Raw genomic sequence first — 15,686 nt, 5'->3', positions numbered from 1 at the left:
AGGCTAAAGCAATTATGTATCAAAGACATTAAATCGGTGTATTTTTTTATGTCTTTCAGCTGTGTGTAATATGCGGTAGGCTATGTATTGTATAACAGCACAATCATTAATTTAATTCAGGTTTTCTTTCGGTTTTGGGTTCATATATAGGCCTATGTTTATGCATAGGCCCTAATATGCATATGGCTGTTTTGAATTATTCATCACCTTTGAAAGCGCTGCCCATTTCGTTGTGTTTAGGCTTTGAAACAGCATACACAATGACACATGTTCTCCACTCAGTTTTCAAACGGTTTCTTCTTCCTTCCAAGTGCTCCATCATAGTGAGGTGAGTGTAAAATGCAAACCGTTTTGATGATCTCATTTGCATTCATAGAGGGACAATAGAGCCCTGAGACCTGATAACCGTTAGTGAGTCGGGTATTACTAACGCATGTCCGGAGTGCATGAGACAGGATCCCCTTGACTCAATGGTCACGTAGAGTTTTCCTGCGGTCCTGACTCATGACTGCCAGTGTCGGGGCAATACGGTCAATGTACTGAAGTAAAGATGTATTGTAAAAATGTTACCAAACTTAGAGCCTGGCTGCAAACACACAAGAGAGAGAAGGTAGTGCTGGGTACCTGCTAGCATACACTGAACAGTTAACAGACACACACACACAGAGAGAAGATAACAGAGGCGACAGCTAAAATCCCCCAGGCCTGCTTCCCTGTTTCTGAACTGACATCAATGCGTGTCAGCTTTGCAGTGTTCATCACCCAGTGCTGTGTGTGTCTTCTGAAAGTGTCATAGACGAAGGCAGAACGAGAGGGAGCTGCCAGAATGATCTTGTTCCTTTGTCTAGTTTGACAGACAGAGACAACAACAACTCATATGTGCATGATCCTCTGACTAGTGCATGATCCTCTGACATATGTGCATGATCCTCCGTTACAATTACCCGTGTTTAGTGAACCTTAACCCCAATGTGATATATATCATAGAGACCGGTGTTAAACCTAGGGCTGTTGCGGTGACCATATTACTGCCACGCCGGCAGTCATGACCGCATTATAATTCCTTGTGAACGTAGTGTCCCAGGAAATCTCCTTTTAAGTACTCTGGACATGCTTTGGTAGTACCCAACTTGCTAACTACCATCAGGTCCTAATGGCCTGGTACTCTGGGCTCTATTGTCCCTCGAACCACTGACATAAATGCAAATACAGAGAATCACATCAAACACTTATTAGTTGAACAGCAGGTTGAAAAAGTGGAAAACATGGCTGCAGTAGATGTTGTTGTTTCAAAGCCTGATCACTTTTACACTTATTATAGCCATTTCATATGGCCACTTGCTCCATAATGGGAAAAATATCCTATCTATTTCATTCAGCTAAGTTCAATTATATTCTTCTTACTATAAAATGATATGATATAAAATAATGGCACGGGACTTATAAGCCTATCTTGTCAGCTAAATGAACAATGGAGAATAGCCAGATAACACACAGTTGGCCAACTCCTATTCTGTTCTTCTGAAATCCATTTTCTTAATATCGTAATGTTTCTTTAGACCTCACTTAAATAAATGACGGATTTATTGCGATGGTGTATGTTAAATTGATTTATTAGGATTTTAAAAAACGTAGATGTTCCAAAGGCTCGCATCAGTGGTTTGTATGCTCGGAGGGCCGGAGATGCTGAACGTGTTTATGTTCATGAATTGTCAATAACCATGAGACCGGCGGTCTTTGGATCGACGATAACCGGCTGACAAAATGTCATGACCGCCACAGCCCTAGTCACACCTAATGAACTATTGACCATGCAAAGAGAGAGGGAGGGAGAGAGAGAAAGAAAGAGAGATAGGGAGGAGAGACAAGTAGGGAGAAGGAACCAGGGATGGAGAGAGGCGAGAGCAAGTGAGGGAGACAGGATGAGAGTAGGGGAGAGGTTGTGAAAGAGTGGTAGAGAAAGGGAGGGAGACAGGATGAGAGTAGGGGAGAGGTTGTGATAGAGAGGTAGAGAAAGGGAGGGAGACAGGATGAGAGTAGGGGAGAGGTTGTGAAAGAGAGGTAGAGAAAGGGAGGGAGACAGGATGAGAGTAGGGGAGAGGTTGTGAAAGAGAGGTAGAGAAAGTGAGGGAGATAGGACGAGAGTAGGGGAGAGGTTGGGAAAGAGGTAGAGAAAGTGAGGGAGATAGGACGAGAGTAGGGGAGAGGTTGTGATAGAGTAGTAGAGAAAGTGAGGGAGACAGGATGAGAGTAGGGGAGAGGTTGTGAAAGAGGTAGAGAAAGGGAGGGAGACAGGATGAGAGTAGGGGAGAGGTTGTGATAGAGAGGTAGAGAAAGGGAGGGAGACAGGATGAGAGTAGGGGAGAGGTTGTGATAGAGAGGTAGAGAAAGGGAGGGAGACAGGATGAGAGTAGGGGAGAGGTTGTGAAAGAGAGGTAGAGAAAGTAAGGGAGACAGGATGAGAGTAGGGGAGAGGTTGTGAAAGAGAGGTAGAGACAGGGAGGGAGACAGGATGAGAGTAGGGGAGAGGTTGTGAAAGAGAGGTAGAGAAAGTGAGGGAGACAGGACGAGAGTAGGGGAGAGGTTGTGAAAGAGAGGTAGAGACAGGGAGGGAGACAGGATGAGAGTAGGGGAGAGGTTGTGAAAGAGAGGTAGAGAAAGTGAGGGAGACAGGATGAGAGTAGGGGAGAGGTTGTGATAGAGAGGTAGAGAAAGTGAGGGAGACAGGATGAGAGTAGGGGAGAGGTTGTGATAGAGGTAGAGAAAGTGAGGGAGACAGGATGAGAGTAGGGGAGAGGATGTGATACAGAGGTAGAGAAAGGGAGGGAGACAGGACGAGAGTAGGGGAGAGGTTGTGATAGAGAGGTAGAGAAAGTGAGGGAGACAGGACGAGAGTAGGGGAAAGGTTGTGAAAGAGAGGTAGAGAAAGGGAGGGAGACAGGATGAGAGTAGGGGAGAGGTTGTGAAAGAGAGGTAGAGAAAGTGAGGGAGACAGGATGAGAGTAGGGGAGAGGTTGTGATAGAGAGGTAGAGAAAGTGAGGGAGACAGGATGAGAGTAGGGGAGAGGTTGTGATAGAGTGGTAGAGAAAGTGAGGGAGACAGGATGAGAGTAGGGGAGAGGTTGTGATAGAGAGGTAGAGAAAGTGAGGGGGACAGGACGAGAGTAGGGGAGAGGTTGTGATAGAGAGGTAGAGAAAGTGAGGGAGACAGGATGAGAGTAGGGGAGAGGTTGTGATAGAGAGGTAGAGAAAGTGAGGGAGACAGGATGAGAGTAGGGGAGAGGTTGTGATAGAGAGGTAGAGAAAGTGAGGGAGACAGGATGAGAGTAGGGGAGAGGTTGTGATAGAGAGGTAGAGAAAGTGAGGGAGACAGGATGAGAGTAGGGGAGAGGTTGTGAAAGAGAGGTAGAGAAAGTGAGGGAGACAGGATGAGAGTAGGGGAGAGGTTGTGAAAGAGAGGGAGACAGGATGAGAGTAGGGGAGAGGTTGTGATAGAGGTAGAGAAAGTGAGGGAGACAGGATGAGAGTAGGGGAGAGGTTGTGATAGAGAGGTGGAGAAAGTGAGGGAGACAGGATGAGAGTAGGGGAGAGGTTGTGAAAGAGAGGTAGAGAAAGGGAGGGAGACAGGATGAGAGTAGGGGAGAGGTTGTGAAAGAGAGGGAGACAGGATGAGAGTAGGGGAGAGGTTGTGATAGAGGTAGAGAAAGTGAGGGAGACAGGATGAGAGTAGGGGAGAGGTTGTGAAAGAGAGGTAGAGAAAGTGAGGGAGACAGGATGAGAGTAGGGGAGAGGTTGTGATAGAGAGGTGGAGAAAGTGAGGGAGACAGGATGAGAGTAGGGGAGAGGATGTGATACAGAGGTAGAGAAAGGGAGGGAGACAGGACGAGAGTAGGGGAGAGGTTGTGATAGAGAGGTAGAGAAAGTGAGGGAGACAGGACGAGAGTAGGGGAGAGGTTGTGAAAGAGAGGTAGAGAAAGGGAGGGAGACAGGATGAGAGTAGGGGAGAGGTTGTGAAAGAGAGGTAGAGAAAGTGAGGGAGACAGGATGAGAGTAGGGGAGAGGTTGTGATAGAGAGGTAGAGAAAGTGAGGGAGACAGGATGAGAGTAGGGGAGAGGTTGTGATAGAGTGGTAGAGAAAGTGAGGGAGACAGGATGAGAGTAGGGGAGAGGTTGTGAAAGAGAGGTAGAGAAAGTGAGGGAGACAGGATGAGAGTAGGGGAGAGGTTGTGAAAGAGAGGGAGACAGGATGAGAGTAGGGGAGAGGTTGTGATAGAGGTAGAGAAAGTGAGGGAGACAGGATGAGAGTAGGGGAGAGGTTGTGATAGAGAGGTGGAGAAAGTGAGGGAGACAGGATGAGAGTAGGGGAGAGGTTGTGATAGAGAGGTGGAGAAAGTGAGGGAGACAGGATGAGAGTAGGGGAGAGGTTGTGATAGAGAGGTGGAGAAAGTGAGGGAGACAGGATGAGAGTAGGGGAGAGGTTGTGATAGAGAGGTAGAGAAAGTGAGGGAGACAGGATGAGAGTAGGGGAGAGGTTGTGATAGAGAGGTAGAGAAAGTGAGGGAGACAGGATGAGAGTAGGGGAGAGGTTGTGAAAGAGAGGTAGAGAAAGTGAGGGAGACAGGATGAGAGTAGGGGAGAGGTTGTGAAAGAGAGGAAGACAGGATGAGAGTAGGGGAGAGGTTGTGATAGAGGTAGAGAAAGTGAGGGAGACAGGATGAGAGTAGGGGAGAGGTTGTGATAGAGAGGTGGAGAAAGTGAGGGAGACAGGATGAGAGTAGGGGAGAGGTTGTGATAGAGAGGTGGAGAAAGTGAGGGAGACAGGATGAGAGTAGGGGAGAGGTTGGGAAAGAGGTAGAGAAAGGGAGGGAGACAGGATGAGAGTAGGGGAGAGGTTGTGATAGAGAGGTGGAGAAAGTGAGGGAGACAGGATGAGAGTAGGGGAGAGGTTGTGATAGAGAGGTAGAGAAAGTGAGGGAGACAGGATGAGAGTAGGGGAGAGGTTGTGATAGAGAGGTGGAGAAAGTGAGGGAGACAGGATGAGAGTAGGGGAGAGGTTGTGAAAGAGAGGTAGAGAAAGTGAGGGAGACAGGATGAGAGTAGGGGAGAGGTTGTGAAAGAGAGGGAGACAGGATGAGAGTAGGGGAGAGGTTGTGATAGAGGTAGAGAAAGTGAGGGAGACAGGATGAGAGTAGGGGAGAGGTTGTGAAAGAGAGGTAGAGAAAGTGAGGGAGACAGGATGAGAGTAGGGGAGAGGTTGTGATAGAGAGGTAGAGAAAGTGAGGGAGACAGGATGAGAGTAGGGGAGAGGTTGTGATAGAGAGGTAGAGAAAGTGAGGGAGACAGGGTGAGAGTAGGGGAGAGGATGTGATACAGAGGTAGAGAAAGGGAGGGAGACAGGACGAGAGTAGGGGAGAGGTTGTGATAGAGAGGTAGAGAAAGTGAAGGAGACAGGACGAGAGTAGGGGAGAGGTTGTGAAAGAGAGGTAGAGAAAGGGAGGGAGACAGGATGAGAGTAGGGGAGAGGTTGTGAAAGAGAGGTAGAGAAAGTGAGGGAGACAGGATGAGAGTAGGGGAGAGGTTGTGATAGAGTGGTAGAGAAAGTGAGGGAGACAGGATGAGAGTAGGGGAGAGGTTGTGATAGAGAGGTAGAGAAAGTGAGGGGGACAGGACGAGAGTAGGGGAGAGGTTGTGATAGAGAGGTAGAGAAAGTGAGGGAGACAGGATGAGAGTAGGGGAGAGGTTGTGATAGAGAGGTAGAGAAAGTGAGGGAGACAGGATGAGAGTAGGGGAGAGGTTGTGATAGAGAGGTAGAGAAAGTGAGGGAGACAGGATGAGAGTAGGGGAGAGGTTGTGAAAGAGAGGTAGAGAAAGTGAGGGAGACAGGGTGAGAGTAGGGGAGAGGTTGTGAAAGAGAGGAAGACAGGATGAGAGTAGGGGAGAGGTTGTGATAGAGGTAGAGAAAGTGAGGGAGACAGGATGAGAGTAGGGGAGAGGTTGTGATAGAGAGGTGGAGAAAGTGAGGGAGACAGGATGAGAGTAGGGGAGAGGTTGTGATAGAGAGGTGGAGAAAGTGAGGGAGACAGGATGAGAGTAGGGGAGAGGTTGGGAAAGAGGTAGAGAAAGGGAGGGAGACAGGATGAGAGTAGGGGAGAGGTTGTGATAGAGAGGTGGAGAAAGTGAGGGAGACAGGATGAGAGTAGGGGAGAGGTTGTGATAGAGAGGTAGAGAAAGTGAGGGAGACAGGATGAGAGTAGGGGAGAGGTTGTGATAGAGAGGTGGAGAAAGTGAGGGAGACAGGATGAGAGTAGGGGAGAGGTTGTGAAAGAGAGGTGGAGAAAGGGAGGGAGACAGGATGAGAGTAGGGGAGAGGTTGTGATAGAGAGGTGGAGAAAGTGAGGGAGACAGGATGAGAGTAGGGGAGAGGTTGTGATAGAGAGGTAGAGAAAGTGAGGGAGACAGGATGAGAGTAGGGGAGAGGTTGTGATAGAGAGGTGGAGAAAGTGAGGGAGACAGGATGAGAGTAGGGGAGAGGTTGTGAAAGAGAGGTAGAGAAAGTGAGGGAGACAGGATGAGAGTAGGGGAGAGGTTGTGAAAGAGAGGGAGACAGGATGAGAGTAGGGGAGAGGTTGTGATAGAGGTAGAGAAAGTGAGGGAGACAGGATGAGAGTAGGGGAGAGGTTGTGAAAGAGAGGTAGAGAAAGTGAGGGAGACAGGATGAGAGTAGGGGAGAGGTTGTGATAGAGAGGTAGAGAAAGTGAGGGAGACAGGATGAGAGTAGGGGAGAGGTTGTGATAGAGAGGTAGAGAAAGTGAGGGAGACAGGGTGAGAGTAGGGGAGAGGATGTGATACAGAGGTAGAGAAAGGGAGGGAGACAGGACGAGAGTAGGGGAGAGGTTGTGATAGAGAGGTAGAGAAAGTGAAGGAGACAGGACGAGAGTAGGGGAGAGGTTGTGAAAGAGAGGTAGAGAAAGGGAGGGAGACAGGATGAGAGTAGGGGAGAGGTTGTGAAAGAGAGGTAGAGAAAGTGAGGGAGACAGGATGAGAGTAGGGGAGAGGTTGTGATAGAGAGGTAGAGAAAGTGAGGGAGACAGGATGAGAGTAGGGGAGAGGTTGTGATAGAGAGGTGGAGAAAGTGAGGGAGACAGGATGAGAGTAGGGGAGAGGTTGGGAAAGAGGTAGAGAAAGGGAGGGAGACAGGATGAGAGTAGGGGAGAGGTTGTGATAGAGAGGTGGAGAAAGTGAGGGAGACAGGATGAGAGTAGGGGAGAGGTTGTGATAGAGAGGTAGAGAAAGTGAGGGAGACAGGATGAGAGTAGGGGAGAGGTTGTGATAGAGAGGTGGAGAAAGTGAGGGAGACAGGATGAGAGTAGGGGAGAGGTTGTGAAAGAGAGGTAGAGAAAGTGAGGGAGACAGGATGAGAGTAGGGGAGAGGTTGTGAAAGAGAGGGAGACAGGATGAGAGTAGGGGAGAGGTTGTGATAGAGGTAGAGAAAGTGAGGGAGACAGGATGAGAGTAGGGGAGAGGTTGTGATAGAGAGGTGGAGAAAGTGAGGGAGACAGGATGAGAGTAGGGGAGAGGTTGTGATAGAGGTAGAGAAAGTGAGGGAGACAGGATGAGAGTAGGGGAGAGGTTGTGATAGAGAGGTGGAGAAAGTGAGGGAGACAGGATGAGAGTAGGGGAGAGGTTGTGAAAGAGAGGGAGACAGGATGAGAGTAGGGGAGAGGTTGTGATAGAGGTAGAGAAAGTGAGGGAGACAGGATGAGAGTAGGGGAGAGGTTGTGATAGAGAGGTGGAGAAAGTGAGGGAGACAGGATGAGAGTAGGGGAGAGGTTGTGATAGAGGTAGAGAAAGTGAGGGAGACAGGATGAGAGTAGGGGAGAGGTTGTGATAGAGAGGTAGAGAAAGTGAGGGAGACAGGATGAGAGTAGGGGAGAGGTTGTGATAGAGAGGTAGAGAAAGTGAGGGAGACAGGGTGAGAGTAGGGGAGAGGATGTGATACAGAGGTAGAGAAAGGGAGGGAGACAGGACGAGAGTAGGGGAGAGGTTGTGATAGAGAGGTAGAGAAAGTGAAGGAGACAGGACGAGAGTAGGGGAGAGGTTGTGAAAGAGAGGTAGAGAAAGGGAGGGAGACAGGATGAGAGTAGGGGAGAGGTTGTGAAAGAGAGGTAGAGAAAGTGAGGGAGACAGGATGAGAGTAGGGGAGAGGTTGTGATAGAGAGGTAGAGAAAGTGAGGGAGACAGGATGAGAGTAGGGGAGAGGTTGTGATAGAGAGGTGGAGAAAGTGAGGGAGACAGGATGAGAGTAGGGGAGAGGTTGGGAAAGAGGTAGAGAAAGGGAGGGAGACAGGATGAGAGTAGGGGAGAGGTTGTGATAGAGAGGTGGAGAAAGTGAGGGAGACAGGATGAGAGTAGGGGAGAGGTTGTGATAGAGAGGTAGAGAAAGTGAGGGAGACAGGATGAGAGTAGGGGAGAGGTTGTGATAGAGAGGTGGAGAAAGTGAGGGAGACAGGATGAGAGTAGGGGAGAGGTTGTGAAAGAGAGGTAGAGAAAGTGAGGGAGACAGGATGAGAGTAGGGGAGAGGTTGTGAAAGAGAGGGAGACAGGATGAGAGTAGGGGAGAGGTTGTGATAGAGGTAGAGAAAGTGAGGGAGACAGGATGAGAGTAGGGGAGAGGTTGTGATAGAGAGGTGGAGAAAGTGAGGGAGACAGGATGAGAGTAGGGGAGAGGTTGTGATAGAGGTAGAGAAAGTGAGGGAGACAGGATGAGAGTAGGGGAGAGGTTGTGATAGAGAGGTGGAGAAAGTGAGGGAGACAGGATGAGAGTAGGGGAGAGGTTGTGAAAGAGAGGGAGACAGGATGAGAGTAGGGGAGAGGTTGTGATAGAGGTAGAGAAAGTGAGGGAGACAGGATGAGAGTAGGGGAGAGGTTGTGATAGAGAGGTGGAGAAAGTGAGGGAGACAGGATGAGAGTAGGGGAGAGGTTGTGATAGAGGTAGAGAAAGTGAGGGAGACAGGATGAGAGTAGGGGAGAGGTTGTGATAGAGAGGTGGAGAAAGTGAGGGAGACAGGATGAGAGTAGGGGAGAGGTTGTGATAGAGGTAGAGAAAGTGAGGGAGACAGGACGAGAGTAGGGGAGAGGTTGTGATAGAGAGGTAGAGAAAGTGAGGGAGACAGGATGAGAGTAGGGGAGAGGTTGTGATAGAGAGGTAGAGAAAGTGAGGGAGACAGGATGAGAGTAGGGGAGAGGTTGTGATAGAGAGGTGGAGAAAGTGAGGGAGACAGGATGAGAGTAGGGGAGAGGTTGTGATAGAGAGGTAGAGAAAGTGAGGGAGACAGGATGAGAGTAGGGGAGAGGTTGTGAAAGAGAGGGAGACAGGATGAGAGTAGGGGAGAGGTTGTGAAAGAGAGGTAAAGAAAGGGAGGGAGACAGGATGAGAGTAGGGGAGAGGTTGTGAAAGAGAGGGAGAGAAAGGGAGAGAAAGAGGATGCCGGTAAGCCTTAGCCATTCTCTCAGGGAAGAACAATGGAAGTTGCTGATAATGATGTCTGCAGTGTGTGTGTCCCGCTGTGCTTGTCTCTGTGTGTGTGTGTGTGTGTGTGTGTGTGTGCGTGCGTGCGTGCGTGCGTGCGTGCGTGCGTGGTTTGCAGCCTGTCAGTGGGATTGGGCACATGAGAATGTGATCCGAGACAACACGTATGTTTCTCTACTGCTTTGGTCAGTATGTATGTATGTGTGTGACAGGCTTTGGGGATAGATTACATTGGTGTTGACTCAGAAGAAATCCCATCATGCCTTGTGTCTTGAATGTTGTTAATTGCAGTGTCTGCCAAGTGGCAGCTTCTGAAGCCAAACATTATGCAAATCAAGGCTTTTAAGGTGTGTGTGTGTGTGTGTGTGTGTGTGTGTGTGTGTGTGTGTGTGTGTGTGTGTGTGTGTGTGTGTGTGTGTGTGTGTGTGTGTGTGTGTGTGTGTGTGTAGACGTATTATAGTGAGGCGTTGTTTTTTCTCTGCCTCCTACAATACATCTCTGTGTGACAGCACTGCTGGCTACTGTTAGTGTTTCTCTGTGCAGGTGAACAATAGCTCACAAAGAGATCTGCCTGCAAGCCTTAGGCATCACATCACTACACACACACTACAAAGACTGAAGAAGACAATACGAGTCAATCTCAAAAGCCAACTTTCCAGTAGATTGAAAAGCTTTTTCTGATAGAAAATAGGGAGCGGGTGAGAGATAGAGAGAACAAGAGAGAGAGAGAGATCAGGAGAGAAGGAATGAGCGAGAGAAGCAACTTGGGCAAATCAAATCACTATCCATCAATGAATACCCTGGAGATGCGTGCTCTTCTGATCCCTCACACCAGCTTCTACCAAGAGGACTGGCTGTAAATGCACTGTCTGGCGTTGCTGGTTCAAGCCCTGCTACAGCTGCTCCACTTCAATCACTACACTGAGATAGATGATGAGCTGGGTGGTTCCTGTGTATGATTCAACCGGGATCATTATAGAAAACACTGTTCAATCTACACCCCCTTTCTCCCCCCTGCCTTCTTCCTGTCCTCTTTCGCTCTCTCCATCTCCTCACTTCCATCGTTTTAATACCTCGACTCCATTGCACATCCCAGCCTAGTCTCCGTGGCGATGGCCTTGGAGCATGAAATTATACTTCTTAATTACAGCCTTTCGCGGGTGGTGGGAGCGTGTGTGTGTGTGTGTGTGAGAGATCAAATCAAATCAAATTGTATTGGTCACATACACATGGTTTAGCAGATGTTAATGCGAGTGTAGCGAAATGCTTGTGCTTCTAGTTCCGACCATGCAGTAATATCTAACAAGTAATCTAACAATTTCACAACTACCTTTTAGACACAAGTGTAAAGGAATGAATAAGAATATGTACATATAAATATATGGATGAGCGATGGCCGATCGGCATAAGCAAAATGCAGTAGATGGTATAGAGTACAGTATATACATATGAGATGCGTAATGTAGGGTATGTAAACATTATATAAAGTGGCATTGTTTAAAGTGACTAGTGATACATTTATTACATCAATGTATAATTATTAAAGTGGCTAGAGATTTGAGTCAGTATGTTGGCAGCAGCCACTCAATGTTAGTGATGGCTGTTTAACAGTCTGATGGCCTTGAGATAGAAGCTGTTTTTCAGTCTCTCGGTCCAAGCTTTGATGCACCTGTACTGACCTCGCCTTCTGGATGATAGCGGGGTGAACAGGCAGTGGCTCGGGTGGTTGTTGTCCTTGATGATCTTTTTGGCCTTCCTGTGACATCGGGTGGTTTAGGTGTCCTGGAGGGCAGGTAGTTTGCCCCCGGTGATGCAGGTAGTTTGCCCCCGGTGATGCGTTGTGCAGACCTCACTACCCTCTGGAGAGCCTTACGGTTGTGGGCGGAGCAGGTGCCGTACCAGGCGGTGATACAGGCCAACAGGATGCTCTCGATTGTGCATCTGTAAAAGTTTGTGAGTGATTTTGGTGACAAGCCACATATTTTTACAGCCTCCTGAGGTTGAAGAGGCGCTGTTGCGCCTTCTTCACCACACTGTCTGTGTGGGTGGACCATTTCAGTTTGTCCGTGATGTGTACGCCGAGGAACTTAAAACTTTCCACCTTCTCCACTACTGTCCCGTCGATGTGGATAGGGGGGTGCTCCCTCTGCTGTTTCCTGAAGTCCACGATCATCTCCTTTGTTTTGTTGATGTTCAGTGTGATGTTATTTTCCTGACACCACACCCCGAGGGCCGTCTCGTCGTTGTTGGTAATCAAGCCTACCACTGTAGTGTCATCTGCAAACTTGATGATTGAGTTGGAGGCGTGCAAGGCCACGCAGTCATGGGTGAACAGGGAGTACAGGAGAGGGCGTCCTGTCAGAAAGTCCAGGACCCAGTTGCTAAAGGGTGGGGTCGAGACCCAGGGCCTCGAGCTTAATGACGAGTTTGGAGGGTACTATGGTGTTAAATGCTGAGCTGTAGTCGATGAACAGCATTCGTACATAGCTATTCCTCTTGTCCAGATGGGGAGTGTGCAGTGTGATTGCAATTGCATCATCTGTGGATCTATTGGGGCGGTAAGCATATTGAAGTGGGTCTAGGGTGTCAGGTAGGGTGGAGGTGATATGATCCTTGACTAATCTCTCAAAGCACTTCATGATGACGGAAGTGAGGGCCACGGGTCGATAGTCGTTTAGCTCAGTTACCTTACCTTTCTTGGGAACGGGAACAATGGTGGCCCTCTTGGAGCATGTGGGAACAGCAGACTGGGATAAGGATTGATTGAATATGTCCGTAAACACACCCGCCAGCTGGTCTGCGCATGCTCTGAGGACGCGGCTAGGGATGCCGTCTGGGCCGGCAGCCTTGCGAGGGTTAACACGTTTAAATGTTTTACTCACGTTGGCTGCGGTGAAAGAGAGCCCGCAGGTTTTGGTAGTGGGCCGTGTCGGTGGCACTGTATTGTCCTCAAAGCGAGCAAAGAAGTTGTTTAGTTTGTCTGGGAGCAAGACATCGGGGTCTGCAACGGGGCTGAATTTCTTTTTGTAGTCCGTGATTGACTGTAGACCCTACCACATACCTCTCGTATCTGAGCCGTTGAATTGCGACTCTACTTTGTCTCTATACTGACGCTTAGCTTGTTTGATTGCCTTGCGGAGGGAATAGCTACACTGTTTGTATTCGGTCATGTTTCCGGTCGCCTTGTCATGATTAAAAGCAGTGGTTCGCGCTTTCAGTTATGCGCGAATGCTGCCATAAATCCATGGTTTCTGGTTGGGGAAGGTTTTAATAGTTGCCGTGGGTACAACATCAGCGATGCACTTGCTAGTAAACTCGCTCACCGAATCAGCGTAAACATCAATGTTGTTGTTCAACGCTATCCGGAACATATCCCAGTCCATGTGATCGAAGCAATCTTGAAGCGTGGAATCAGATTGATCAGACCAGCGTTGTACAGACCTGAGCATGCGCGTTTCCTGTTTTAGTTCCTGTCTATAGGCTGGGAGCAACAAAATGGAGTTGTGGTCAGATTTGCCGAAAGGAGGGCGAGGGAGGGCTTTGCATGCGTCGCGGAAGTTAGAGTAACAATGATCCAGAATTTTGCCAGCCCGGGTCGCGTTTTTGATATGCTGATAAAATTAAGTGAGCCTTGTTTTCAAAATAGCCTTATTAAAATCCCCAGCTACAATAAATGCAACCTCAGGATATGTGGTTTCCAGTTTACATAGGTCAGAGAGGAAGAAATGACTACTGTTCTATGTCTTGCTGCTCCTTGGAGTGAGAATGCTATTATTCTTCTGAAAAGAAATGTCTTTATCCTCACATTCACACAAACACTTTATTATGCTGATAAAGTGAATGTGTTAATTACTGAGCAGAAAGCTGGACAGGCCGTGAAATTACAACTAGCATACTGTTGATACTAGATCATTATCTGTTTATGAGAGAGGTGTGTGTGTGTGTGTGTGTGTGTGTGTGTGTGTGTGTGTGTGTGTGTGTGTGTGTGTGTGTGTGTGTGTGTGTGTGTGTGTGTGTGTGTGTGTGTGTGTGTGTGAGAGAGAGGGAGCTGAATAAATGTCAGGTTAATCACATGTTCATTAATAGCAGAGTGAAAATTGAAAGCAGCCAATCAAAACGTTTAGTGAGCACTGACTCTGTGTCATAAGAAGCTGGTTCAAGTCAACAGCATGCCTCAGAGCTGACAGGTGGAGGGCAGAGCGGGAGAAGGGGGGGTGGAGAGGGATGGTGGACGACTGACAGACTGAAAGATAAGGAGAGCGAGAAAGGGAGACGGATGGAGATCGGTATTGAAGTAGAAAGTGGTGGATGTATTATTTTTCCTCTGCCCCTGGACGGGGAACGGGGAACTTAGAGACAGGTGGAGGGAGAGAGAGCCAGGAGAGACAGAGCACGGGAGAGAGGGCGAGAAGAGGCAGAGCACGGGAGAAAGGGCGAGGAGAGGCAGAGCACGGGAGAGAGGGCGAGGGGAGGCAGAGCACGGGAGAGAGGGCGAGGAGAGGCAGAGCATGGGAGAGAGGGCGAGAAGAGGCAGAGCACGGGAGAGAGGGCGAGAAGAGGCAGAGCACGGGAGAGAGGGCGAGAAGAGGCAGAGCACGGGAGAGAGGGCGAGAAGAGGCAGAGCACGGGAGAGAGGGCGAGGAGAGGCAGAGCACGGGAGAGAGGGCGAGGAGAGGCAGAGCACGGGAGAGAGGGCGAGAAGAGGCAGAGCACGGGAGAGAGGGCGAGAAGAGGCAGAGCACGGGAGAGAGGGCGAGAAGAGGCAGAGCACGGGAGAGAGGGCGAGAGGAGGCAGAGCACGGGAGAGAGGGCGAGACCACGCTGAGATCACGCTGAGACCACGCTGAGATCACGCCGAGACCACGCCGAGATCACGCCGAGACCACGCCGAGATCACGCCGAGACCACGCCGAGATCACGCCGAGACCACGCCGAGATCACGCCGAGACCACGCCGAGATCACGCCGAGACCACGCCGAGATCACGCCGAGACCACGCCGAGATCACGCCGAGACCACGCCGAGATCACGCCGAGACCACGCCGAGATCACGCCGAGATCACGCCGAGATCACCCTGAGATCACGCTGACACTTTTGAACAGCGAGTGCGTTTGTGTGTGTGGCTGTGGTCTTACCATGTCTGCAGTGGTGCATCGTTGACACTGGCAGGTGAAATGGTACTGCTCCTCTAGCTGAGTCTGTCTGTCTCTGGTAGGAGCCAACGAACCAATGTAACTAATAGTTAACTAGGTAGAGAGAGAGAGAGAGAGAGAGAGAGAGAGAGAGAGAGAGAGAGAGAGAGAGAGAGGAGAGAGAGAGAGAGAGAGAGAGAGAGAGAGAGAGAGAGAGAGAGAGAGAGAGAGAGAGAGAGAGAGAGAGAGAGAGAGAGAGAGAGAGAGAGAGAGAGAGAGAGAGAGAGAGAGAGAGAGAGAGAGAGAGAGAGAGAGAGAGAGAGAGAGAGAGAGGAGAGAGAGAGAGAGAGAGAGAGAGAGAGAGAGAGAGAGAGAGAGAGAGAGAGAGAGAGAGAGAGAGAGAGAGAGAGAGAGAGAGAGAGAGAGAGAGAGAGAGAGAGAGAGAGAGAGAATTAGAGAAAGGGACAGAGGGAAGTCGCCGTTTTTATTTGCATCCTGCCTGAAGTCGACCAAAGTCACACACCGTACCTCCTCAGCAGGTCGCATGTCTCTGACGGCTCGGAGGTGGAGCGTTTCCCCCTCAAACAGCATCACACAGCTGGGCCTGCAGTCATGGTTCAGCAACGACAGACTGTGGAGGGAGAGAGGAGGATAGCGCGTGTGTGACAGAGACCAAGAGATTGAGAAAGAGAGATTGAAAGAGAAGGGCATTGAAGTGATAGACCAGTCATGTCATTGACACACTCATCACATTGTTTGGTTCTTCTCACACTCAGACACACAGTCCTAGAGGGCCGTTTAGCACTCACTGTGTGTGTGTGTGTGTGTGTGTGTGTGTGTGTGTGTGTGTGTGTGTGTGTGTGTGTGTGTGTGTGTGTGTGTGTGTGTGTGTGTGTGTGTGTGTGTGTGTGTGTGTGTGTGTGCGTGTGTGCGTGTGCGTGTGTGTGTGAGAACCGTTACAGTGAGCTCCTCATCAGTAATACTGTAGATAGGTTGGTTGTGTAGCAGGGCTAGTTTACATGGAG

At 49.5% G+C, this 15,686-nt stretch overlaps 1 protein-coding gene across 1 annotated transcript in view; it reads right to left on the bottom strand.

The window, feature by feature from the left end:
- Window positions 1-15,686, bottom strand: part of smyd3 (SET and MYND domain containing 3) — a 207,735-nt gene that overhangs the window by 42,992 nt on the left and 149,057 nt on the right. The window contains exons 7-8 of the mRNA XM_055864258.1: window positions 15,190-15,292; window positions 14,665-14,775 (exon numbers count right to left, since the gene is read on the bottom strand). Of these exons, the coding sequence (XP_055720233.1) occupies window positions 14,665-14,775; window positions 15,190-15,292 (214 nt within the window). The remainder of the gene's footprint in view (window positions 1-14,664; window positions 14,776-15,189; window positions 15,293-15,686) is intronic.

The sequence above is a fragment of the Salvelinus fontinalis genome, chromosome 16, assembly GCF_029448725.1.
Source record: "Salvelinus fontinalis isolate EN_2023a chromosome 16, ASM2944872v1, whole genome shotgun sequence".
Taxonomy (NCBI): Eukaryota; Metazoa; Chordata; class Actinopteri; order Salmoniformes; family Salmonidae; genus Salvelinus; species Salvelinus fontinalis.
This window is presented reverse-complemented; position numbering and strand designations above follow the sequence as displayed.